The sequence below is a fragment of the Poromitra crassiceps genome (genome assembly GCF_964638095.1).
Source record: "Poromitra crassiceps genome assembly, chromosome: 10".
NCBI classification, from domain to species: Eukaryota; Metazoa; Chordata; class Actinopteri; order Beryciformes; family Melamphaidae; genus Poromitra; species Poromitra crassiceps.
In genome coordinates, this window is record NC_139631.1 from 16,562,167 (window position 1) to 16,589,859 (window position 27,693).

Genomic DNA, 27,693 nt, shown 5'->3' on the forward strand with positions numbered 1-27,693 from the left:
CATTCCAAAGAAGGCAGAAAGAGAAAAGATACATAGACTGAAACACAGTGAGTCTTTCATGACAGATTCAGGTACTACATGCTACATAATGGCAGACCAGAAAAAACAAAGAGCCTGTAGAGAAAAGGCTCCACACTTTGAAATGTTTTGCTGGACTTCTCTCTCTGTCCGATCAACAAACAGGGATGGTTACTTCAGGTGAGATCCAAGCTAAACATGTCCTTCACATTTCCATCCCTTGTTTGTTGCCAGGTCAAAAATAATCATTTGTTGGAACTCCAAATGAAACCCACCTCACCCTATTTTAGTGCAGATACAGTAGTGGGCTGAGATGCATCAGTGCCTGGTATTTATCAAAAGTCGACTATGTATCACTTCTGCCCTTCGAACGATTATTAATAAGCTGGTGGTGTTAAAACAGGACATGGACATTTAACTTCAGCATCCTTATTGTGAACGCTTTGATTCATCCAGAAATCTGCTCTCCAGCTCAGCAGATGGGAGCAAGGAAATGAGAAGAAGAGGATGCATGGAAGGGAGGTAGCACTTTCAAAGTCATCTGTCCGCTCTGTGGGATTTTATTAACACTGATCTGAGCGGACAGCAGCTAAATGGTATAATTATTGCAAGAGCATTATCAATGGAGTGTGTTAATACCAAGATTGATATATATGCCTTGGATTTACAGTACATAACTGCTAATAAATACACTGCCCTTCAAAAAAGATATTCCAACTCCCTCTTAGGTAGCTGAGGATATGAATGCAATGTTGTCTGTGGGCAGAGAAGGGGAGAAAGGAAGCAGCTCTGATTCGTTGATAGGCCTCCAGAAACGGACAAGACAAATCAAATGTTTTCTTCAGCATACAGATCCATACATACAAGTGACTGTATACTAACACACATCCATACAGGGCACGGTCAAAATCAAACTAACACCAGCATGAAGTTCCACTCTTGTGAGGGATTCTGCCAATTGTGTAGTAGTGTGCATTTCTTGGCATGGGATCAATCGATTCATCAGCAACAGAGCGCACATTGATCACCAGGGATGGGGCGATATAGCAAAATGAAATATATTGCAATACAAAAATGTGACAATACGTATCATGGGGCAGGGAAATGAATCACGATATTAGCAAAATTTTATTCTCCTGTAGTAATCACAAATGAGATGGTTTGCCCATCACAATTTCACCAGCTCTCCATCAATTTCTGCATTAGTTGCACTACACTTGGATGACATTTTCCAAATTGTTTACATTTTCACAAGCCAATGCCATTGCTAGAAAGATGAATCACAGAAATAATTCTGCAGTCATGCTTTTACAACATCGTATGGTGGCTGTAGTGAATCGTGAAGCCCATATTGCGTATCAAATCGTCGCGTGAGGTAAGCATATCACCCCATCCCTGACTCTTCATCCTGTAATTAATTTCTACTGATGGGAGCAGCAGAGGATGTCGACACCCTCCATCAACAAGGCACATGTGGTCACCGAGTGGCTTCTCCAGAAACCAACTGTGGTCCTAACTGAAGGTTTAAGGGAGATTCTGGAGCAGCATCCAAGATACTGTGAATCATCCATCACTCAGAATCATGTTGTTGGTATCGATTAGCATTGGCCTTGCCCTCTAAAAGCGGACCAAATTCACCAACACTGATGAAAGCGTTAGTACTAGTGTGTCTTTTTTTTTTTACGTACCCTGAATAAATACAGACACACAAAGGAAGGCTTGCTGCACTGTCAGTTAATTGAGGGAGGGGAACAATCTGCTATTGCACCAACTTCACCAACTAATTTCAATCATACTTTTTCATGAAGGTCAAAAAGCACAGGTTACTGCATTAATCTCTACATGAAAAGATGAAATAAAAGTTTAAGGATGTTTCTCCTTGTGTTAAAAACCCCCACTAAGACTTCATTAAGGGTAATTTCAGATAGGGGAATATTCAAAACCTTCTGAGGACTCTTAAAATAAACATAAAATACACAAAAAGAAATAATCAACTAGAGAACGTGCCATTGGCCATCTGAGCATTCTCTGTACTATGGACTCAACGTGGCCCAATTCAAACACCTGAATATGAATCCCTTCTTTCAAACCCTCTTTGAAGACATAACTAATCCGATATGACTAGAGTGCTAGAGCAAACGACCAGTTTGCTTTAGCTAATTAATGACATTATGTTACTACTTTGAGGCTGAGAGAAGGGGAAGGAGCATTTCCTGATATTCAGGCCTTTCTTTGACTGTATCCATTAATATGAAGCCAGGAGTGGCGCAGGGAAGGTCTGTTACACCACCTTTACACCTGGTTTTTAAATGTGACCTGTATCCGGATAAGTTATCTGGATGTCATCTGGATGAGGAAAAATAAAAGGCGTAAATGCATCATGATCAGGATGTGATCAGAACTTCCTGACCACATCTGGAGATAGTCAGGCTCACATTGTGTTCAGGTCTTTTACACCTGGTTTTTAAATGCGACCATTATCCATTATCCAGACGACTTATCCGGATACAGGTCACATTTAAAAAACAGGTGTAAATGGGGTATTGGACAATAATACTGACGCATAGATACATATCATCACACATGTACATGTATGCACTAGGAAAAATGCACGTGAATAAATTATTGCACTATTGCACATTCGGTAGCACAGCAAGTTTTATGTTGCTGCAAATCCAGCAGAGCGGATGTTAAATTACTATTGTTTATGGATTGTGTTACTTTCCTAGGGTTGACTGATCTTTTCTGGCCCTGAGGAGTCAGCTAAATTGCGGCAAAATGCAAAGTGGATAAAACGCTACAGTCTGGCACATTTTTGTACCCCGCTGACATCCACTCAGCAAATGAATCAGTGTGACAGACAAGTTATTTTGTATGTCTCTTGGCTCATTAAGATATTGAAGTTGTCAAAATAAGCTATAGTCAGTATTCAGTGTGTCCACCAACCTGCTGGTGTCCTACGATACGAGCAGACTGCCACCAACAACAAACACAAAACTGATGTCGTGTACAGGAGTGGTTAAAACCTCTCTGTCCTTCTCTGTTTTCATTTTGCATGCCAGCAGACTAACTAAAGCAAGCACTCAAAGTAAATGAAAGGATTTCAATTATTAAGAGACCAAGGTCTGAATTCCAGCACATTCTACAATCTGACTTAAAAGCAGCAAACCTAGACAGCCACTTCACAGATCACCAATGCCTTAAATGAAGATAAGTTAAGACCTTCCAGCATCACATCAGAAATGGGCAAACATTTTATATGAAAACACTTCATTTTACTTGCCAGACTTTAACAACCTCATTGTAGGATAAGCCAAACTGCCATTTTTGATATCGACACAACACATCTAAAATTAACCAGAAAGAAAAACTACCATAGTGTTGATGCTGATCTAGTTTTCTTAGATCTACTCCAGTGCCTTTTGCCACTGGACCAAACAAAGGATGAACTTGGGGCTGCATTTGGATTGTCTTAACAAAATGCCACATCTTGTTTTCTTTTTCTTTTACTTTGCCTTGACCTCCATGAGGCTGGATAGAAGTCAAGAGAAAGTTGCACAAAATAAGGATTCAAATCATTCAGACACGGTCTGAGATTCAGAGTGTGTGGAAGAACAAAGTCACCATATAGACATTTTCTCTCAACTTTAGAGCCCATTGCCAGGCTACAAGATAGGTATAAAATAATGGAATTCTTTGTTAAATAAATAGAATTCTTTGTATGGTTAAAATAAGGAGTAAAATAAAAGAAGAATAAAATGAAATACGTGGGATAACGCATGTGACATCTTGGACAAGCAGCTAGTAAAAATCCCCTCCCAGAAAATAATTTCATTATTTTTTTCCGCCTCTTTTTTCTTTTTTTGCAAAAACGAAAATATATTTTCCCCCCCATGATCTTTGCAATTGTAATAAAAAAAAGATATTGTACCAATGAGTCCTCTTTGAAATATATCTACAGCTGTACAATAGGTCTTGCAAGTGAATTCATGGAGGGGGGAAAAAGCGCATCAATTTACATAAAAAGGCCTTTTTACAGATATTGGCTTAAAAAGGGTCATAATAAACAATATAAAAGGAGATAGAAAGACAGCGCTTGCTAATGTGATTCTTGGAGATTCGTCTTTTCTTCGATGGCCTGTTTCACGATCTCAGCCAACTTCAAACGGTCGACTTTGTCAGAAAAGGCTCTTCCTGAAACAAAAAAAGAGAGGAAGAAAGTAAAAAAAAACAGGTAAAAAAACCTACTGAATGAACAAGCAAACAATTAAAGCCAATAATAGCCACCTGTCTTTTTCACTTGTTCCATTATCAATGAGGTTTTAAACATGGAGACTATTCAAAACTAATGAAATATTCATGAATCTACACTGTTTTCTGTCTTTTTTTTATGCCGGAAATTTGGGTTCCAAGATGCAGGTTCGCTCCTTGGCCCATTCCAGGATCACTTCCAGATTTGCTCTTGCTTGTTTATTTCATGATATGGACAACTGTGCTGTAAGAGCAATTTGTAACTGATATTTTTGGGGGCAGGCTGAAGTCAGATGATGTACCGGGTAATTTTTCCAGAGCAGCCATCACAGCTAAATTAATGTCAAGGAGACAATGAATAATAGGTTATTTGGTATGGTAATTGCAGCTAGTGAAATCACTTGAGGTAAGATGAATCTCTTCTTGTCCTTGTTTGTCCTTGTTTACATTTTAACTAAAGCCCAATATGCGGCAGACACTGTCACATGGTAATATGCAACAAATGTGCCTCCCTTGAGAAATGTAGCAAGTACTGCAGAATCAGATGCCCTTCACTGCTAGAAATATTTTCAAAGTTGTATTGTTAACTTTCTTTTTTAAATCGACTGCCCCAACCCCAACCGTCGTCTTACGTCAGCACGCTTCCAGCGACAGAGGGTGTGAATCACAAGTTAGCATCTCCGGGTTTTGCCGTAGGAATTCCTACAGTCAAATCTGACTGGCTGGGCTGTTACGGAAGTCCGTCTCTCTGCGTGCATTGGTGCATCGTTCAAAATGTACCTTCCCTACGAGTTGCGAGTCACGCATTTTGTTTTGGTCTTAGGCTAGATACGACACGAATAACGTGTTGGATAAAAAAAAAAACGAATCACAAAAACACAGGCAGTCACCTTAACATGAGACTTCAGAAACTCAGACACTGAATGCAACGCAGCACTCCGTGTAACCTAGCAACGGCAATCGACGATGCAACACGTCGTGACCAATTGTGTCTAGTCTAGTTAGTAGTGCTCGTATGATGAGACAAGCCCTGAAAATGTTGCTGTCAACCCGGAAAGGTAAAGTTGATAATGAAAACGGTCAGTTTAACCCTGACTGGACTGGCAAACACTTATTTTAGCGCCATCTCCAAACGCCAAACCAGTGTGCTTCACTTGCATGGGTTTGTTACGGAGGCACCACATTGAGAAACACTGCGCTTTCCGGACACACTTTACCAATGCATTACAGGAGAGGACCCGCACATGCACCCGGAGCCTCTCGCTTGCCTCTCTGGTGCCCCTGGTCTTGCCTCACTCCTCATTGCTATATCCATAAGGTCAATTATTATAATGGTCATTATAGTGTGTATATTATGTTATATTAGATTATAATATATTATACCGTACTATGTTATATTAGATTATAATATATTATACTATGTTATGTTATATTATGTTGTTATAATAATAATAATAAATATGGGATTTATATAGCGATTTTCAAGGACTCAAAGACGCTTTACACTAAACACTAAAAGGGCGGGGGTGACGAAGGTGCAACAGACAATGGACAAACACGACACAGACACACAGAAGGCAGAGGAGAAGAGATGGGTCTTGAGGTGGGATTGGAATACAGTGAGGGACTCTGATTCTCTAATGTCCGGGGGGAGAGAGTTCCAGAGCTTGGGAGCTGCCATGGAGAATGCTCTGTCACCAAAACTGCGGAGGTTGGAGAAGAGTTGGTGAAGAGCTTTGTATGTGATGGCGAAGGTTTTTGTAGGTGATCCGGGAGGAGACGGGAAGCCAGTGGAGTTGTTTTAGGACTGGGGTGATGTGGTGCCAGGATTTGGTGTGGGTGAGGAGTCGGGCGGCTGCGTTCTGGACCAGTTGGAGTCTATTGATGTTATGCCTAGTTATGTTATGTCATTTTAGATTACCGTACTAGTCTATGGTGGAAACTCTGGAGACGATGCACCATGGGTGCACTTTGTGACCAAACATGTCAACTCATGCCACGTCATGTACATCATCAGTGGGTATGACATCACTTAGTGATTGTGGGGATGACATGAACATCATCAGTGGTTATGACATCATCCTTAACGTTGCTCAGTGTTTTCCAGTTGACTCTTGCCCGGCTGACGGCTAACCTAGTCTCTGTCAGGGATTGGCTGTTTAGAGCGTATAGCCCTCCTGGTCATACCAGGCCCTCAGTCAAAAGGCCTCAGGTATGTCTGGGTTGACCATGACTGTTGACCTGAACCGGCCACAGCTATCGCCGGCGGAGGCATACAAATAGAGCTCTAAAGGCTTCTGCTAGGCACGGACAAAATGAAACAGAGGTACTGACCATCCCAGCTGAGCCCCTGCAGGCCGTCTCTCAGTAGTTTACAGTCCCGATTGAACCTCCAGGCGTCATGCATCACCTCGTTCAGCTTCTCATCCTCATTCTCTCCTGGACAAACAACATTACTTCAGAATACATTTTCTCTCCAAGGCTATTTGACTCTTGTAGTTTGTATTTTCATATGCTTCATATAATGGCTTAATTGGGAGAAATGCAGCATGCAAAAAAAAAAAAGTACAGCATGTTTATATTACTTAAACTGTGTCACAGAGTACAATTCTGGGATATATATTTGACACTCTGGCACACCATGGCACTTGCATTATTGTGTTTTTGTTTTGGTCTTTGACATACAAAGTGCTTATTTCTCCAATGGAAATAATGGCCTAATGAAGACACATTCCACATTACTGGGCAGTGTGTGTCAAAAGAAGACAGCGGTACAGCTTCTATTATGCATTTTATTACAGCAAATCATACCAGTGATGACTGTGATACTCATGTGATTACAGTGTGATTACGGTGATACTCATGTCAAAATATGTAAAACGGTACACAGTGTGTGGTTATGAGCAGTCTGTTAGTGCTTGAGCAATCCTTTCTACAGTGCTGGGTGGCGGGTGCAAATCTATTTTTAGTCTAGTCAGTAAAGATGAGATGGATTCAGTATTAATTCAGTATTGATTAATTCAGTATTGATTTCATTGTCTGTGTTTACTGACCAGCTTGTGGGAGTATACACTGTGCAATGACGTCTCGTAGTTTCTCCAGCGCTACGTTGGAGTCTTCCCCTCCGTTCTCCGGGTCATGGATGAAGAAACCATCACTGGGCTTGGGGCTGGAACACACATTTGAAATCAAACGTTGATCATTTTTCAAAGACAAAGACCACGGAATGGGACTGGGTCATAACACTATGGCTACTACACAGGGGGCAAGAGCCCGTTATCAAAATAGTAACCGAAAAATAGGTTTTCTATTGGATTCATCACTGTATCCCTTATACAGTGCTAAGGGTGGGGCAGATGGAAACATCAGACAAAACATTTTCACTGAAGACTACAGCTGCAAATAAACTATCACCATCACTCAGTGTCACTGAGCCAGACGGGCAGTTACCCAGTCACACTGACAAACTACAAATTCAATAGTCCATCCAACACTATAGCTTTATTTGGTTAGTCAATTTTTTCTCATACCCTAGTAGTTTCCGCTTCCTGAGGATTGGGTTGTTGACAGAGTTTAGAGGCTTCAGGCTGACGTTCAGATCCTGGATCCTCATATTAGCCAACTGCTCTGCATGGGCCTGCTGGATACCTGCTACTACCGCCTGGGAGCGAGGGGGTAAAACAGGAAATGAGGAGGGAAAAGGTAGAATGAGAAGGAGGAAGGGGAACTAAACATGGGCTATTAAGTGATGGTAACTTTCCTAACTTTATTTTCCAACAGCAGCCTCTGCTGGAAAACCATCTATTCATGAATGGGGTCAGTAAAGCGCAGCTAACAGTGTGGTGAAGCATAAAAGGTTGGAGAGAGATGTGGTTGATTGTTGTAAGAGAAGGAGGGAGATAGAGAATGAGATAGACAGAAAGAGACAGAGACAGATATCAAGCCAGTGAGATTAGAATGAGTGAAATGACATTGGACCCTTACAACCAGTCAAGTGTGACACACTCTTTTAATCCAAGGTTAAGAATAGGGCCATTTTTTTCGGTCCTTGGGACGTTCCCCCAGACCAGCTCAACTAATGACCCAACACATCACCATATCAGAAGGTGCTATATACTGTATGCAGCATCTTAAAACCAATCAATCATTACCAAACTAATTTGCGACATTAATGTAATTAGCTTGAACAAACAAGACCTTTCCAGAGAAGACTGGCAGCCTCTACCAGCTGCTTCACCACACTTTACATTGTGTGTGACCGGGTCAGATTTCTGATGGATTACTTTAGAGCAATAAGGAAGATTGCAAACAGAGCAAGTGTCAACATCCTCTCTGTGTCAGGATGCAATAGGGTTTATGTGGGAATTGCAGCCTAAGTTTTGAGAAATAATAGCATTAATCTAACTACACCATTAGCGTGAAATGGAGGCTGCCAATCGAACCATGTTCTCATTGGTTCATGGTTATTGTACCAATAAATAACAATTAATTTGACAATGATATATTGATGTTTAAAAAGAATTGATGTTGCAGCTTTACGTCACACCTTGTCCATCATCATCTGAGCAGAGGGCAGCACGTTGTCCAGGGCCTCGGTGCAGTTGAGCCAAGGGTGATCCAAGACTCCCTCAATAGTCAGCCTCTCCTCTGGCTTCACCTTCAGCAGCCTGGGGGGAGGGAGGAGGGGAGGAAGAGGATGAATTTGGGGGGGGGGGGGGGTACGGGAGGAAGAAAGTGAAGAAGGGAGAATGAGTGGGACATATAAGGAGCGTGACGAGGAAGAATGGATCGAGTGGAGGCAGGGAGGACAGCCGGGGACAATAAAGGACAGGAATAGAACGTTGTATAAAACCTGGGCATTATATATATATATGTTTTAAAAAATTATATACATTTTGGTCAGGTCAGACTGCAAGTCAAAAAGCAGGCGAAACAGCAGCTTATGGTGCAGGACAAGCACCGGGAGCCAAATTCAATTAACTGTATGTGTGATGTGTTTAGTCCTTGACACCACAGAGAAACACAAACGACGACTACGATCAATCTTACAAGTCTGCTACATCTAATGAATCCCACCGGGTCTACCGGAGTGAAAGGGACAAACTATTTGCAAACGATGTCCTTGGCCGTCTCAGAGCTCTGGCAAGTGAGTTTACGGGGTATGCCATACTTTGTGATTCAGTGGCAAAGAGGGAGAGACATACTTGAGTTTGGTGTCCTTGGCCATCTCTGAGACCTGGCTTTACAGGTCTCAATCGATCCGACAGTTTGAACAGAGCTTACGGAGTGTGACATCCTAATGTGATGCCTTTTCCAGAGAGGGAAGAGGGGAGAGACATACTTGCGTACAATGTCCTTTGCCATCTCAGAGATCTGGCTCCACTCGTCTTCGGGAAAGTCGAAGCTGCCTGTCATAATCTTCTTCCTCATGTCCTTGGGGATGGTGCGGCTGTGGTGCTTGGAATAGAATGGAGGATAGCCGCACAGCATCACATAGATGATCACACCAAGAGACCACAAGTCACAGCTCTGCAGGAAGAGGGAGAGGGGGGGGAGGGAAGCGATTCAAATCATGCGTTTTTATTTGCTTTACATACATATTCAGTGGTGACGATTGCCTGACACAGACCTAAAACAGCATCAGATCAAACAGATACAATTAGAGAAACGCTCTGACGACGTTAGCATGCTTTGTTGGCATGCCATGGCCAGGATAAATTGGTGAAATTGAGATTTGTCAACTTTGTCCTGAAGATCTATGTGTGCTACCTGTGTGCCTCTGAAGATCTATGTGTGCTACCTGTGTGCCTCTGGGCATTCACCACTGGAACAATTAGAGAAACATCTGCGGTGTTGTGCCTAGTGGAGAGAAGGTAATAAAAGGCCAGAATATTTAGGTTCAACAGACATGCGTCTCACCTTGTTATAGGTATAGGGAGTGGGTGAGGTAGGTATGATTCCAGACTTTTCCTTCTGGTGTCTTCTTTGAGCCTCAAGTACCTGGAAATTAACAATGGGAAATAAACGGGATGAGAGCAGTGATTACTCAGAGCAATGGCTACATCTACTGAAAAGCACTGCGTCATGGTACAAAGCACTGCGTCATGGTACAAAGCACTGCGTCATGGTACAAAGCACTGCGTCATGGTACAAAGCACTACGTCATGGTACAAAGCACTGTGTCATGGTACAAAGCACTGTGTCATGGTACAAAGCACTGTGTCATGGTACAAAGCACTGCATCATGGTACAAAGCACTGCATCATGGTACAAAGCACTGTGTCATGGTACAAAGCACTGCATCATGGTACAAAGCACTGCGTCATGGTACAAACATTTGGGTTTTATTAGTAGAGCACATATCCTGTTACTGAGCTGTTAAGAAACAAGTGTGTGCACGTCTTCCACGTATGCTGTATGTTTGCTTTGTACCTGAGGTGCTACGTAGTACGGAGTGAACTGAGGGGTCATCAAGTCTCCTTGGTCAATCTTGGCAAAGCCAAAGTCACACAACTTCACAGGAGCATCCTGTGGACAAAACCAGATTCCAAGAGTGAGGAGGACTGACACAGAAACACATTATCAGTGAAAGCATCTCATTTTCCTTACATCTCACTGACTTTACTGAGCAGGAGTAAAAGATATACAGGCCAGTAATAGCAGATAGCAATGTGCAGGGTTTCAACAGGTTTCAACAAGTTCAAATTTAAGACCATTATGAACGCAATTTAAGACCTATTTCACATCCATACTGACAACAAAAAAGTACAAGGGGTATGAAGGAAAATCAAACTTTGAAGCTGAAACAATAATTGGGGGATGGCAGCAGTTTTTTTTCCTCTAATAATATATATATATATATATATATAAACTTCAGTCCTCATCGAAAGCTGTTTATAGCATAGCATAGCATAGAATAGAATTATCTTCTGTACAAGCTGCTCACCAGAGAGTTATCCTTGAAGAGCAGGTTCTCTGGCTTCAGGTCTCGATGTGCAATATTCAGGGAGTGACAGTGTTCCAAGGCTTGACTGATCTACAGGGGAGAGAAATCAGACTGAGACACTGTGTAACCATCACACAGCTTGTTCTGTTTAGCATCAGTTTGAGCTGCCGTGTGCTGCTTGTTTTGACTGCATATCTCCCTGCTCAACTGCTGCTTGATCCAAGCAGGAGGCTGAGAATGACATGGAGAGGCTGCTGCTACCCACAGGAAGAGAACGTTAGTTACAGACATATGCGGACGGGCGAAACACGGCAGACTGACAAGGAAAGAAAAACATGGGTGGACAAAGGCAGATAGACCAGAGTTATATATTACAAACTTTAGTTTAGAAAACTAAAGTTATTATTGTTCCCACTGCACTTGTGGGCAGAACATACCTTGCGCCCGCCTACGCAGCATTCAAGCGCCGGGACTGGCCTGGAGCAAGCCAATATGCCCCAATATGCTCAGGCTCACACACAGTGCAAATCTCCCACACACTGCATCGGATCATAGCAATTTCATTAAACAACTGAATTAATCTTGATAGCTGACATTGAACGTGGTCACGTACATTGATTCCTTAATGAAACATGAACGCTAACGTGGCTTCATTGGATCAATATCGCTTGACCTTTGTTCAATAATGCAAACCTTGTGAGTTCCTAAACCATGCAACCACACGTTAACTCATGTCAACGTTAACACTTTGAGTGCCACGGCCCTTGGGCAAAAGGTGCTGTACTGTGCCACATAGGCCGCAATGCATTTTAAAACAGTCATATAATTTCTTTAATAATTACTATGTAAACACTGAACACGCACAAATAACGATGAGACTCTCTTCTATCACCTGCAAAAAAAAGTTTATTGATCCCATTTTCCGTTCTTTAGTTATGAGCCGGAGAAGATAGCTTGATTTGAGCAAAAACAGCCCTTTTTTTCTACGAGCTGAGATAATGACCCTTTTGTGAAAGGAAGCATTTCAAGCACATCATTGACTCATTGCTAATATTTTCTGATGTAATGCTGCAGCTGCCTGGGTCTGTTGTATGCTGTAGTGTCCTGCGTGCCCCACCTCCCCCCCTCCTCCCCCCCCCCCGTTGTGGGAGGAGTAGCTCTCTGCTCTGCTCGGCTCTGCTGTGAGTGCGTTTGCTCTGCGTGTGCTGCTCAGCACTGAGAAGTCCGCTAGATCCAGCTTTTTTACAGCCGCGTGTATGTCACCAGCTTCCAGTTGAGAACTCCACGGCTGATCATGCGAATGGGCTGTTGCAGCGGACACGAGGTGCTCAATTGTGACAGCAGATTGGCTGCTGCAGGGGCACAGCTACGTTATGCTTCAATGAAGCAGCTGCATACGGATGCGATGCGATTTCCTTTTCCACAAGGACTTCTTCTGTGTGTTTAACTATACTTTCTCTCATCTGGAGTGCGCTGTCGCCACCTAAGGGTTCTGTAAAATAGGTTAGACACATTCAATAGCTCTCATATTGTAAGAGGCGATGTAAGAAGCTGAGATCGACACCCCCCCGTCAAAAAAACAATTTCGAGTTATTGACGCCATTTGGCGTCGCTGGCACTCTACGGTAAATTTCTAATGACGCCATATGGCGTCGCTGGCACTCAATGTGTTAACATGAGTTATAAATCAATTGTAGGAGAAACTTCATTGTTTCTCTGTCACCTTGATCGGATTTGTGCAGTGATCCCCACAGCCCTGTAATCAAACATGAATGCAATTAACGTGGCCTGGGCATTTGCACTGGCATCTGATGGGCAAACTCACTTTTCTCACAGGGGTTTTGTTTGAGTCTTGCAATCGAAAGATCATATATTTTAGACCATATTAGGCTATTCATAGTAACGTTATTCCATTGCAGACATCTGCATCGGCAAACTTGAGGAGATAATGCCTGCTATTCAGAACCTAACGTGAAATGGAGAAAGGGAAAATACATGGCCAGAACGCAGGACAGTAACTTCAATTAAACGTTAAAATAGCGCCCGGTTACCTCTTCCCATTTTTCTCACGGGGCTTGAGTCTTGCACTCAAGTCAAATTGTCTGATTGTCTGATCATGTTTTGGACAATAACGCAGAACAGTGTAATGAAAATAACGGGTAACTTAATGTTATATGACATAACACGTCCACCACCACCTTGCCTCAAATACGCTATCGGATTGAGGCAAGATGAAAATACCTGGTGCGCTACGCAGAACAGCCTGCATGGGTGCCTGCCTGGCCAATCCTGGCACTTGAATGCTGCATATGGCGTGTTCTGCCCCCAAGTGGAGTGGGATCTATAACAATGCGTCTGTGCTGACTTCTGGTGTGTGTGTGTGTCTGTGTGTGTGTGTGTGTGTGTGTGTGTGTGTGTGTGTGTGTGTGTGTGTGTGTGTGTCTGTGTGTGTGTCTGTGTGTACCTGCTTGGTGACCTGGCTGGCCATCTTTTCAGTAAAGTGTCTGTGCTGACTGATTCTGTGGAACAGCTCACCCCCCTCCATCATCTCCATGACGATCAGTAGCCTTGCCCTGGAAAGAAGGAAGGGTTAGAGGAAACAGAGATTGAAAGGGGAATGGTTGAAATATAGCAAAAGAAGGAAAATATGGAAACTTGCACAAATATGTACTCTCACACACACACTAGGGTTGCATGAACTAATCGCCGCTTCGACGTCAAAAAGTCATCACATGGTTTGAGACTTGCGCTCCTCAAAGCGCTGGACCAGGCAGCCCTCTAAGCTACGTTATTTGGCTTATAAATATATATGGCTTCACACTTTCGTCGTCAGTTTTCTCGCTATCGGAGTGCGTTTATTGTTGCGAGTGGCTTACTAGCATTGCAGGGATCAGCTGGGGTGTGTTCAATTATATGAAAATGGTGTGTGCCGTTTTGTCAACGGTTTCCAGGTTGACAGCCATGTTTCCTCGCACCACCGTTTCCGTTTAAAGAAACATTTTGCTACGTGTTGTCGGGAGTGAACTAAACCCCATACCCCCTGACGGGGGGAGCAGTGTGTGGCGCAAGAATCAAGGAGCTGGGATTGCCGAGGAGGCGGCGATGCTTAAAAGAGGAGATATGCAATATTACAGGGTTTCTATCCAGAGTTTAGCCGTTTCTAGTTAGCGTGCGCGACGAGGATGTGCAGTGAGAGCATACAGTGCGAGCGGACGACATGATTAAATGAGTGGCTATTTGCTGTACTGTCCCCTATGCATGCCACTGCCCCCCCGCCGGGAGATGTACTGGCATAGGGAGCGAACATCAGTGAACGGCCTCCAGCTGACGACCCTGCATCTGTCCTAATGGCACCGGGGGAGGTGCGACAGGCAGAAATGCCGAAGCAGGAAACAACACCTCACCTGTACAACAATCTACGTGAACAATATGGCATGATAACTCTGGACGCTACAGTCAAACAACGTGTTTGCCCCCCACACATCAAACTGTTAGCAGTAAGTCTCTGTTCATATTACCTGCCCAGAAGCGTTTTCCAAAGCCATTGTGTTTACATTCCTCCTGCGTCGCGAGCTGCTGTCCTCAACTCCGTAAACAAGACCTTTTTTTAAATACCGGCTTCGCACCACATGACGATTAATCGACGTCGACGCGACTTTATTGGTAGAAAGGTAATGCACCCCCTAACACACGCACGCACGCGCGCGCGCGCGCACGCACGCACGCACGCACGCACGCACACACACACACACACACACACACACACACACACACACACACACACACACACACACACACACACACACACACACACACACACACACACACACACACACACACACACACACACAGCTCCTCACCTTGGGCTGGATTCATGGGGGAACTGGACACTGTTTGCATAAACCTCCAGGATTTGCACTATGTTTGGGTGGATGGCACACATCATATGAAGACGGACCTGCATGGTAGAGAATAGAGAGTACTGAAAACCAAAAAAAACATTATGGCAGCATGAGGCAAGATGTTTATTTAAAATGAGCCTAAAAGGCTGGATTCACACAGGATGCAGCGCTCTGCATTGGCCCCCCGTGCTCCATTCATAGCCAATGGGGGTAGTGCATCAGGCATACGTGGAGAGAGCTCAGGGCGAGCAAACTTTGGGGGGATTCAACCCGACGTCACGCTGCAGGTGGCCAATCTAGACGCCCACACACACACAGCTCTGCTCTGTTTCACTCTTGTCTCTTCTTATTTCTTCTCTTCTCTTCAGGATTTTAAAAACGTGAAGGGAGAGAGGGCAGAAAGGGGGGTGAATTGAGACCCGCCCACATTGCCGTACTAGAACTGCACTACACGCAGCGGCCACTGCGTCTCGTCGGCGTCTGTCTGCAAGTACAATTGGGGATAAACGGGGAAAATCAGAAGAAGTAATAATAACTGCCTTGCGGTTGTATGCCTCTCCTCCTCGGAAAATATTTGTGTGTGTGTTAAGTGTTAATCTAATCAAAAGAGCACTCTCCCATATCATCTATGTATTGTATAAAGTTGAATTTTTCATCTCCTGATTAGTTGTCAGTTTTATTGTTTGAGTAGGCCGAGACATTCAGATTTTCGTCATTTTCGCTGCCATAAGATCAAGGACCACAATGGAAATAAGTTTATTAAGTTTATTGTGTCATCCTTGTCAGTTTTTAAACCTATGATGTATTTATTGTACCGCTGCTTTTTCTATTGTCAAATCAAATCAAATCAAACTACATTGGTTTATCACCAGAGTCTGGGGCCAAAAGCGTAGCACCACGTCACCCGGTGGAAACACACCATGTGATCCGGCGGATGACGCCGGGAACGGCTCCAAAAAAACAATTCTGCTCTGAAAACAGGGCATCATAGTAAGGTAAATAAATGTGATGTGCGTTATCTAGCTATGTACCGTAAATTCCGGACTATAAGCCGCACCTTTTTTCCCGTTTTTTGGCCTTTTTTGGCCCCTGCGGCTTATATAACGGTGCGGCTTATCTATGGATTTAAAAAAAAAAAAAAAAAAAAAAAAAAAAAAAAAAAAAACTCTCTTTTTTAGCACTCTTTCTAACTATAAATCCACTTCTGTTTTAATTTCCTCTCTTGCCCTCTTTTCACCACACTGTATGACACTGTATGACACTGTATGACACTGTATGACACTGTGTGCACTGTAAATAACAACACAGGTGGTGTTGTGTTATGTTGTTTTGTTGAAATGTTAATAAATGGGAGCATTACATATGGTAATTAAACATTAAAACACAAAAAAAAAAAAAAAAAAAAAAAAAAAAAAAAATACCATTAAAACACCCGCGGCTTATAGTCCGGTGCGGCTTATATAAGAAAAAAATAGTCAACTTTGAAGGTGCGGCTTATACACCGGTGCGCCTTATAGTCCGGAATTTACGGTAGCTACACAAATAAAATGAACTAACACCATATAAAACCATCCTGCTATGGGGGACAAAGCGGAAAGATCACCGGAAACACAGCTGGCGGGCGGGTCTGAGGGCGGATGATCATTCCCTGCAGTGGGTGACGCGAGGTTAGCATCACCAAATAGCATTGTGCTACATTTCTAGCATATGTGGCTCACTGGCTTAAGAGAGAGTCAACATTCCCTCTTCTGACATGGTGCCAACTTGGTTCAGAGGACAAGCAGTGTTATAATTGTATGGAATGAATTCAGTTCTTTGGCACTGCATGTGGAAAACAGATCTGGTTGAAATGTCTGGCATACTTTAGACAACCCAAGCCAGGTGTGTGTGTGTGTGTGTGTGTGTGTGTGTGTGTGTGTGTGTGTGTGTGTGTGTGTGTTTAAAGATGTGCTACATTTGATTGATTCCTGTAGAGGCGAAGGTCTTGCTTACTACTTTTTTGCCTTCGTCATATTCCCAATATTCTATTTTGTCATTTTGAAAATGTGAAAAACAAAAGGCTCAGACACAGAAAGAAAGAAAAACAAAACAAGCAAACATATAATCCACATTCCAATACTACAGCTTGGCACTACCAGCCATGTAAAGTGCGTATGTGCTTGTAAGAGATGTGCGTGGGATCCCCACACAAAGGGTCCATGAGAAGTCAGGTGAGTTACGTATCCTTATAAACCTCGTCCAAGTAGGCCAGAAACGGGTCCCAGATAATTGAGAATTTCCTAAGTGAATTGGTCCTCAAGAACCGGAGTCTCTCCATAGTTACGTATAACCGAGAGACCATGTCCGTCAGCCACAGCTGAAAAGAGGGTGGGGAGGGGGTCTTCCACTCCCTCAGACTGAGTCTGAAGGGCTGAAGGGTTATTCTATAGGCCTTAGAGTACAACTCAAATATTGTGGCCCAGAATCCAGATAGTGAAGGACAAAACCAAAAGGCGTGTGACAGTATACCCTCTGCTCTGACCCTTGACACACCTATCAGATAGTGGTGAGATAGAAGAGTAGATCTTGTGCAACCTAGACTTAGAAAAGTGAAGATGGTGAATGACTTTAAATTCAATCAGCTGGTGTCTGCTGTTAATTGAGCCGAGTTAGACCACAGACTCCTGTCCCATATGATTTCAGATAAATCAACACAAAGTTCCTCCTGCCACGCCTCTCTAATCCTCTCAGTTAGGGCCCTGATGCAGCCATCAAATAAACACACAAATCTAGAAATAAGATGCCTGGAGTGAGGGGGGGGGGACACACTCGATAAAATATCAAAAAAAGCATGTTCATTTGGGAGAACTTCAAAGTCACAAATCTTAGATCGAACATAATTTCTATTAACTTGTAGGTATCTGAACCAGTGCGTGTTGGGCAACTCCCTTTGTCATATTATTGAAAGGGAAATAGTTTCTGTGGGTGTGTGGGCACCTCTCTTGCTGTAAAACTGGGAGTTAAGTGACACGATAACTATGACACGATCACTGCGCTCTTACAGTACTAGTGCCAAACATAATGACAGTAAAGAGGGCTCCTCCAATTGTCTATCTTTCTCTCTGTCTTCACTTTGATGCCATGACAAAACAAACCGAAATGAACTTAGAAGACAGACTGAGACAGTGATACTTCATGTCTGCCTGGGGGCTGACTAAACCTTTGTAAGCCAAACATCTCAACAGAACATGATGATTATTGTGCAGAAACAGTAAACTGTTGACTTTGAATGGAGGACGTATCTGAACTGCACCAGTGTTCAAAGAGATGACAAAAGCAGCTCAAGGATATTGTTTGGTGATAATAATCTGAGTGCGTTTGCCTTTCACCAACAGCTTTGTCAGAAGTGCTCGGGGGGAACCAGGTTTGTGTTGCTTGTTTTGACTGCATGTCTCTCACTGCTTCACTCCTGCACAAGCTGTTTGATCAAAACAAGGCACTGCTAATGACATGGAGAGCTGTGACCTGCAGGGAGACACAATGTTCAAGACAAAACACGCACACACACACACACACACTCTACAGACAGACACACACCCAGACAGACAGACAGACGAAGAACAAACAGGACTGAGAAGCAAAGAAAAACAGGAGTTGATAAAGACTGATAGACTCAAGAAACATTAACAAAAATAAGTAACAGGCTAGATGGATAGATATGGCTTCGATGAAGACGGAGCCAAAGACAACAAACAGCCAATACCGCAGCGGGCATTAATCACAACCACAACAGTGCTTAGAACTCCAACCTCGTTTCTGGCCTTGGGCCGATCAATGAGGATCTTCAGGGCCAGACGTTCCTGAGATGACTTCTTCACACAGACTCTGTGGAGAAGAAGACAACAACCAGGCTCAACAAACAACATGGCAACGCTTTCAGGGTCACAGATTAGACTGGATACAGAGTCAACAGGAGAATGTCTGTTGTCAGGCAGGGTTTTCTGTGTTCTGATGGATTTCTGCTACCAGTAGTTGCCCTATCTTTCATCCCTTAGGCTTAAACTAATAGTAATGCATTTACTGTATGTTCAGGTAAGGAAGGATTGTGTTTGTATAAGAAAGACATAGGGCTGTCTCTTTCATTAAATTAATATGCATTTTACAGATACGAGCAATGAGAGATTGATACCAGAGAAAAGATACATTCTGTAACTCCTCTGCTTTACTTATTAAAACTACTTTGGATACACACAATCAGAGTCCCTGTGATTTGATCTGCATGATATTGATAATGTCAACATATGTTACCACTCTAGCTGTGCATAAGAGTGCATTGTTCAAGGGATCCCATGATTGCTATTGCTATATTAACCAACTATTTTTGTGCGAGTGATGATGGTTTTATCATTTTCTTCTTTGTTTGCTTTGTGTATCATTCTCAAAGTCTGTGTGTTGTGAGGCTTCTTTGTACAATGCACCTTTACAATACAGTCATTTGAGTTGATTTGAACATTAGAAGAAGAAATCAGCTTACTTCCTGCTATTTGCCAGCATATTTTGTAAACATTAGAGTTGGTTGTGGAAAATGCTTTGTAAGGCAGCACTGAGCACACAGACACACACTGTGAATCCTCCCCACAAGACTGATAGCAGACATGCCAGCGTATGACATCATCATGACTTTGAATCAATTTGAATGAGTTTCTCACGGTAATGGTTTTGTTCAAACTATTCTTAGAGCAGGTAACAGCGCTCAGAAGAAAATATAGGCCCAAGCATATAATTTCACTGTCTGACAAGATCATTAAGTCCGTTCTCCCTCCTCGAAGTGGGAGGGAGAATCTTAAACTCAGATTACACTATTACAGCATGGCACAAGGAACATTGTGGTTCGACCAAAGTTCAGACAGAGCAATACCTACCTACCTAATGAATCACAGTGAGTAAAGGACATAATAAATGTGTTAACTTATGACTCAGTAAGAGGAGAACAAGGTTAAAGAGACTATCAGAAAGATTCCCATTAGGCAAAAGACTCCATGAATCAGAGCGCAATGAAGAAGGGACAGAAGGTGGGTTTCCAATGGTTTCCATCCACCTGCTTTGATGCACAATTTAGATTTGTGCATTAAAAAACCTGGTTGGAAACATTACAAAATTCCGAGAGAAAAAAACTCGAAATAATCACAAAAAAGTTTTTACGCTTGGGGGTGGTGGTGGGTGGGTTGTTGGTCTATCTACTGTATAAAATGTAAATGTGATTTAGCGCAGTGTAAATGGATTAAGCGAATCTTCCGCTCTCTGGTTAACCAAAGCCTTAGGTACCCAAACACCATTCAAAACCTATGCATTTCGTGTGTCATGGCTTACTGTCAAAAGTTAACATCCCGACGATAAAACATGACAAAAGCTTGTTATGAATCAGTACTAGGAGGATGCACGCTACATGTCGGCATGCACCAAGTACATTTGTACGGTAAAGACGCAGCACATATTTGAATGAAGGTTTGAGCGCCTGTTGCACTGTGTTTTAACTGAAGTCTGCAGGATTAACAGGCGACTCACTTCTAGAATTGACATTTTATTCACTTACAGTAAATGTGGATTATGTAAATATGCCGGATTGAAGAGTGGCGCCTGGTAATCCATTCATTGTATGGTGTAGTTGTGGATAATCAAGAAACTTCAAGTCTACAGGCAGCTCGGATGCTGCATGCAAGACAACGGCCACGTATCTGCCACACGTCTGCCTGCAAGCCACTATATTCCTATCATAGTAGTAGAGAGGGAGTAGTGGATGGGAATGCTCCTAATTCCGCATTTTATTTTGCAGATTTTCTGAATATTTGGCTAAGATTTGCTCATACATTTGGATGGAAAACCAATTAGAGAGAGAGAGAGAGAATTTTGCCTGCCTTATTTTTAAACAACAAAACAAAACTTTGAAGGCTGTCTGAGCGGACATCCTCTCGCTAATATTTTAATAATCTGAAGACAAACAGGTTTCATTCCCATCATGAGACAATAAGATACATTATTGAGACAGTCAATTATTGACACCAACTACGCCTCTGAATATGACAGACACACTGCAAGTGAGCAAGTGACTTATTTACTTCAACTGACATTTAAGTCAATGAAGACTGCCGCTGTCTCTCTGGTGACTTTTTCATCTTCCTTCACTAAAAACAAAGGTTTGGGATTTTTGAAAGCTACAAGCCGATCCTGGATTCATAGCCATGTGACAGCAGCTTCGGTCCTTCCTGGAGATTTACCACATGACTAAAAGTACCGTAGTTCACAATAATTGTGTGTGTGTGTGTGTGTGTGTGTGTGTGTGTGTGTGCGTGTGTGTGGAAAAGAATCAAACCCATTGCTGCTTAAGAGTCAATGTTTCAGAAATGCGTGATATTACTCCCAAAGTATTAAGAGTGGGGAAGTGTAGAGAGAGGAAAGCAGAAAGGACATGCAGAGACAATGATATTGGGGAGATTAGGTTTTACCATTGATCCCTGTTGCTTCCAGCAGCATGCACTATTCCATCTCAGCGCATCTTCGCAAGAGACGGTTGATTACTGTGTGCACCTTTCAATCTATATGTAAATCATGACAAAGTGGCACTTGCTACATGACAAATATTTTTCAAGACTTCATTTCAACATGTTCTAATTTGCAGAAGAATGCTTTCATTGAACATAAAGAATAAAAAAATGTGTTGTTCTTTTAAGATTCTATTTTTCAACAGTCGAGAGTGAAGAGCAAAAGGAAAGAGAGAGAGAGAGATGACATGCGGAGAAGGTCTGGGGTTGAACTTAAAGCCTATATGACGTCGCAGTTACATACTGTAGCATCCAACTTATAATTAGCCCACCCACCTTCAGATATAAATAAATAAAAATCAATGGAAAATAAACAGGAAAACACATTGCTGTCCAAGGTGGTGGATGGAAAATGAAGACGTCGTTTGGTCCAGTATGTTAAGACCTGGGTCCAGTGACAAGCATCTGGCCCTTTATATTCTCAGTGTGTGTTAATGTGTCGAGGATCAAGTGAGCCAGTCAACTCCTGCCACAGTAAACACAACACACACTGAAAGCATGGGGAAAGTCAAAAAGCAGCAACCACCAGGAAAATGGGAACATTTCACGGAATCATGGAATTTGGTAATAAAAATGGAATCAACTGTAAAACATGGAATATTTTGGGGGAAATAAAACGGAATTTGGAAAAAAATAAAACGGAATTCATATGGCTCTCTACACCGGGCACATGCTGCTCAAAGTTGCCAGCAGCTATTGGGTTTGCCCATTCATCACCAGCCACTTTAGCAAATGAACTACAGTACCACTGATCTGAACAAGTTCTATTTAACGCCTACAGTTGTTGTGATGTCCTGTTGGCCAAAGTGTATTTGCCACCATCTATCTTATGAACACTGCAGACACCACAAAGCAAAGGTGCAGGTATGCACTACATCTTCTGTGTCACAGGTATGCATGCATGAACATCTTGTCAGACACATTTAGATTTTTCACATCTAGATTAAACAGTGTAGTGGCTCCTCAGGCTCACTGAGTGTTCATGTGTGAAGGAGGAGAAGAGAAAATCAAGCTGAGGTGACAGGGTGACATATACACGAGCCATCTCTGTTTCTTACTCTAGGGGGCCAGTCAAGTCAAGCTGGAAACATGCTACGTCAGCCTCGACTTGGAGCCTTGCCTTATAATATAGGTCTAGGCCGACGAAGAATTTCGGGCATTTGAAGCCAGATTTAGAGGAATAACTCATTTTAAATTAACAGTTGTGATGTCATTATTCAGTCTTAACCACCAATATTTGATCATTTTCTCACTCACTCCTATGTCACCACCTGCTCTCCCTGCAGGGCATGAAATTAACTTTTTTTTTACCACCTGCCTATATGGCTGGTAGATTGAAAGTTACCAGCAAATTAGAATTTCCACTAGCCAAAATGTTTTTCTTGAAATAAACCAGAATATGAGTGGGTTAATTTAAGCATAAGTGTCAGTCAGTGTGTGCGTCAGGTCAAAAGGCAGCAGGAGAGCAGCGCGTGTCTATTCATTGCATGTTGTGTTTAGTTGCACTGTAAAACGACAGAGGAGAGCATGTTGAGCATGTTTTCTGCATAAGCACAACTCCTCGAGGTCTATCAATGCTGTCCAGGCAACAAGAGGCTACATCTATCTGACGCAGCACAAAGACATTTTACACGAACATTACAAATGTATTTTGAAGTAAATTAAATTATAAATAAATCAAAAAATAATCTTGCTGAGGAGTTTTGTATGAAGAAAACAAATTTATTTTGTAATCTTGTACCTATTTGGGCTGATCCAGGCCATTTTATAATATTTTATACAGTGATTTATTTGAGAAGAGATTTTATAGCAAGCGTGGAACAACTATGGGAGCGAGTTGGGAATCTTGCTGATATAAATCATCTATGTAGGCATTGCGGTTGTTGTGACTTTTCTTCCAGCTGATTTTCTTTTTCTTCACCCTAAATTATCATTGGCTGTTGCCAGTGTCACTCTCATATTTCAGTTTTGGAGTCTTGTACCACTTCACAGTAGCGGAGCCCAACTACACTTGGCCCAACAAATGATCATGTTGGAAAGAATTGCATGGGGCCAAACCTCCAGAGATGGCAGTGTTCAACCCATAGATACAAGATCATCTGTGCCATCCATAGAGCTGAGTGCTCCCCCCAAACCCAGACTAAGCCAGATTTAAATGAGCTCACCTAACAGGTCCACTGATGCCGGCTCCCAGCTTCTGGGTCCAGTTGATGTTGTACTCCTCTAGAATGGATGTATCCTGTAGGGGAGGGAGACCAAAGCAGACAAAATACAGAGGATATATTATCAGACGTGTGATGAAGAAGACACACTGCTGTGTGCAGGCCTGGACTATTTTATTTGACAAGCCTGGAAGATACTTAAGATTCAAAATGGATTCAATCAGCCTTGTCCTACTTATGTGGGAATAATTGAATCCTGGCCAGCACAAACATCTACTGGTGTGTGTCGTGTGTGTGCCAAAACAAGTGTCAGCCCGAACGTGTGCTAAAGTGTTCCTTCTTGGTCGGAGAAACATGGTAGAGAGGCCTAGGTGCACCTCTAAAAGGACACCAATTAGACTGCCCCTTAAGGTGGAGGTTCTCCTGATCTCAAAAATAAATAACAGTAAAATAAATCTAATTAAAAACACCTCATAATGTATTACTTTTAAAGTAAACAGGCCTATGACATTTCCCATGGCAAAGCCAAAGCATTCCCAGAATCTACTCTCCACCTAACCTAATATGTCCTCCCTGTGAGGCTGCGACTACCCCAGGCAGGCAGGCAGTCTAATCTGCTCTGTATGAAGACACAGAGGCCGGTGATAATGATCATCACAGACAGTACACGCTGATTACACAACATGGGGTGAGGGTGGGATTTACTGCACAACTAACCAGTGGTCACCAATAGTGTTGTGCGTTCCAATTTCTCACTGTCCCCTCCCGCTACAATCCAGCCAGCCTTTAGCACATTCTGAACCAGCCATAGGGAGCAGAGCCAGAGTCACTTGGGATCACATTTTACGGCTGATATGAATGCCGAGGCAGTGACACACTGATGGGGAGCAGGCCAGGGACAAGCCCTGTGCCAGGGTGGAGGGAAAGGTTGCCAGTTAATGACTGTGGAGACTGGAGAGCAGGCCAGGGACAAACCGTGTGCCAGGGGTGGAGGGAAAGGTTGCCAGTTAATGACTGTGGGACGTGACTTTAGAGAAGAGCTGACCTAGGACCCGTGACCAAGTGAGCTGGAGTCTCCCTGAGATCTAAGACACAAAGGTCTGAACTGAATGTCAGACCTATCCTCGATTGTCCTCCCAACTCTGAGAATAGTGATAGACGCAAGCCCCAAACTGCTGTTAAAAAGGGAACACTTTTCATGACACAGGAGGTCGAATTTCGGTCAACCAAGATTTTCTTTGCCAGCCCATTAACTAGCCCATTAACTTCCCATGATTATAGGAATAATAATAATGTGCATTCTGTAATCAACCAATCTATTGGTCAATGGTGTGTGTGTGTGTGTGTGTGTGTGTGTGTGTGTGTGTGTGTGTGTGTGTGTGTGTGTGTGTGTGTGTGTGAGTGAGTGTGTGTGTGGCGGGGGGGAGTCAAAAATTAAATCAAATGTATACTGAGTGCATTATACCTGATAGCCTAAATGAATTATAAATAAACAAAATTAGCTATTTCAGTGTTGCTATGTTACTGAAATGATAACAGACTCAGAGCTGATCAGCGTGTGTACCTGGCCATGCCTAAACCCAACCAATCATCACTCACCATGCCTAAACCCAAGCAATCATCTCTCCTCATGTCCCCCCGGCCGATCCATTCTAGCACCATTTTGCCACTCAGCTGTTTTTTGTGTGTATGTATGTGTGTGTGTCTGTGTGTGTGCGTGTGTGTGTGTGTGTGTGTGTGTGTGTGTGTGTGTGTGTGTGTGTGTGTGGCCAGCTGCAGTTCCACGCATGCGCCAACTGCACTCTACCACTTGTGCCACCTGTTCTGCCACGGAGCTGCCTGTGTCGGTGCAGAAATGGCTCGCCTTCAATATCTGCTCGGGTAGGCATTTGTTTTGCTGTACGTCAGGCACGTGGTGGGATTAATGTGGGCAAAATGGCCAACAGCTTTAGATTAGCTAACAAGCTAACACTAAGCTACTGATGTTATCAGACATGATAGACATTAAAAATATGAATCAGGGAGGCCATTTACACCTGGCATTAACATTTGTTCTGCCATCAGATTGCAATCTGATTGTGCTTGACCACTTGAAAGTACAGGTGTAAACACCCCCAAGACACATTGAAGACGGATTGCAATCTGATCAGCCAAACCACCTCCAGAGGTGGTCAGGGATGCATTGTGTACACATTGAACACAAGTGTAAATGCAATGTGTCCTCTCAATCTGGATACAGCAACTGTATGCGGATTGAGAGGACAACCATTTTGGGTGTTAATACGTTATCTGGATAAGGAAAAACACATGATAACGCCAGGTGTAAATTAAATCAGGCTAATGTGGTCAAGCACAATGCGATTACAATCTGATGGCAGAAAACACATGTTAATGCCAGGTGAAAATGGCCTCAGGGTTAGGGTTAGACCCATGGGTTAGACCCCGTTGTGGACCCACCGGGCCGAGCACTTCCAGTAGGGCGGGCCGAATCCGTACCTACACCTGCCAACGGACATTCCCTCGTATTCTCGGGGACAGCTTCCGGCTTGTCGACAGTGTTGTTGCTATGCAACGCTGGGGGAATGGGGCTCGCTCTCCTATGGGTTACGCCAAACTCAATACAAAAACCTGTCAGTTTTACTGTTGTCTTGCTTGTCACTAAGTGTGCCAGACCGCTATAACATGACTTTAGACCTGTTATGAATCAGTGGGGTCTTTTGTAATATTCGGGTTAAAAACCGAAGCTCAGACCACGTCCGTGCCATTGGTATACTTGTTTGTTCACGGAATTCACGTCCGCGCTCATTGTTTTGACTTGCTGTCTGCACCCCAGTTCCAGTTGCGTGATGTTAGGGTGTCCGCAAGAATAGTGCCGCACCCTTACGAGCCCGGCCAAAAAGCACACACACAAAGCTACAGGTGCTATTAAGATACGGCACACGCTTCGTGCGGTGATGCCGGTGAACATAGACAATTTCTCTATCAGTGACAGTCTAATAGCTTGTCAGAAAAAGTATCATCATGGAATAGGCAATGGGTAACATTAGACAGACTGAATGCCTGAAAATAAAGTTGCAGATTAGACATTGTAACACGGATAACAATACTTCATGCAATTAAACCACAAGCTGTATAGGTCTCATAGCCACCACTTCATTAGAATCATATTCAGTGCATTAATTCAAAGCATGTTAAAAATTTATAATCTTGTAGCACTAAAAGTGCACACAGAAAAAATATTTTATGGAAACAAAGCCAGGTAAATTAGCCCTTTTCACTTCCCACCCAATTCACCCACTGTAAAGGCAGGAAGTAACAGAGGTGCAAGGCTGCAAGCAGAACATTAATGAGGGTTTCCCCCACTTCCAATCCATTTTAGGTGATTCAGTGCCCGGGCCCTCATTAGTGTTTTGCTTGGGTTTTGGGTGGGAAGCGAAAAAGGCTAATACCTGAAAATATTAAATGAACACACACAACACAATCAGAATAAGCCTCCAGCTGGCAATCAGCTGCAAAATAACAACAATAGCCAACGATGAAGACATGATTTCTATAATGGCATGGCATTGCAAACAGCTACAGAAGCCCATTAAAATCAAGATCAAAGTTACCTTGATGAATTTGTCTGCGTTATTATCCTCCGACATGGTGGTGTTCCTCTCTTGACGGATGAACCTGTATCCCCGATCTCACTCAGACGGTTGACAATGAAAACAATGCGCCTTCCCTTGACCCTTCAAAGTTGGATTTGAGATAGCTGAAGTTCCCCCAACGCTTATGCTACTGATGATGGCAGGACAAGGCCATGAGCGCAAACTGATATTCGGCCACCAAGC

At 43.0% G+C, this 27,693-nt stretch overlaps 1 protein-coding gene across 1 annotated transcript; it reads right to left on the bottom strand.

Moving 5' to 3' along the window:
• mapkapk5 (MAPK activated protein kinase 5) lies at positions 1-27,509 on the bottom strand. The gene is made up of 14 exons (XM_083644966.1): positions 27,469-27,509; positions 23,861-23,934; positions 18,906-18,981; positions 15,076-15,173; positions 13,680-13,788; positions 11,216-11,305; positions 10,702-10,797; positions 10,189-10,269; positions 9,611-9,798; positions 8,816-8,936; positions 7,800-7,930; positions 7,323-7,438; positions 6,604-6,708; positions 1-4,212 (listed from the first exon to the last, which is right to left on the bottom strand). The coding sequence occupies exons 1-14, from the start codon at positions 27,502-27,504 to the stop codon at positions 4,118-4,120; spliced, it is 1,416 nt and encodes a 471-aa protein (XP_083501092.1). The 5' UTR covers positions 27,505-27,509; the 3' UTR covers positions 1-4,117.
• Positions 27,510-27,693: the final 184 nt, after the last annotated feature.

Coding starts and splice junctions, on each gene's coding strand:
- mapkapk5 (XM_083644966.1), bottom strand. CDS start 27,504: ATGTCGGAGGATAATAACGCAGACAAATTCATCAAG. Junction 10,270..10,701: donor CGTACTACGTAGCACCTCAG/GTACAAAGCAAA, acceptor GTTAATTTCCAG/GTACTTGAGGCTCAAAGAAG. Junction 8,937..9,610: donor GCAAAGGACATTGTACGCAA/GTATGTCTCTCC, acceptor CCCTCCCCCCAG/GCTGCTGAAGGTGAAGCCAG.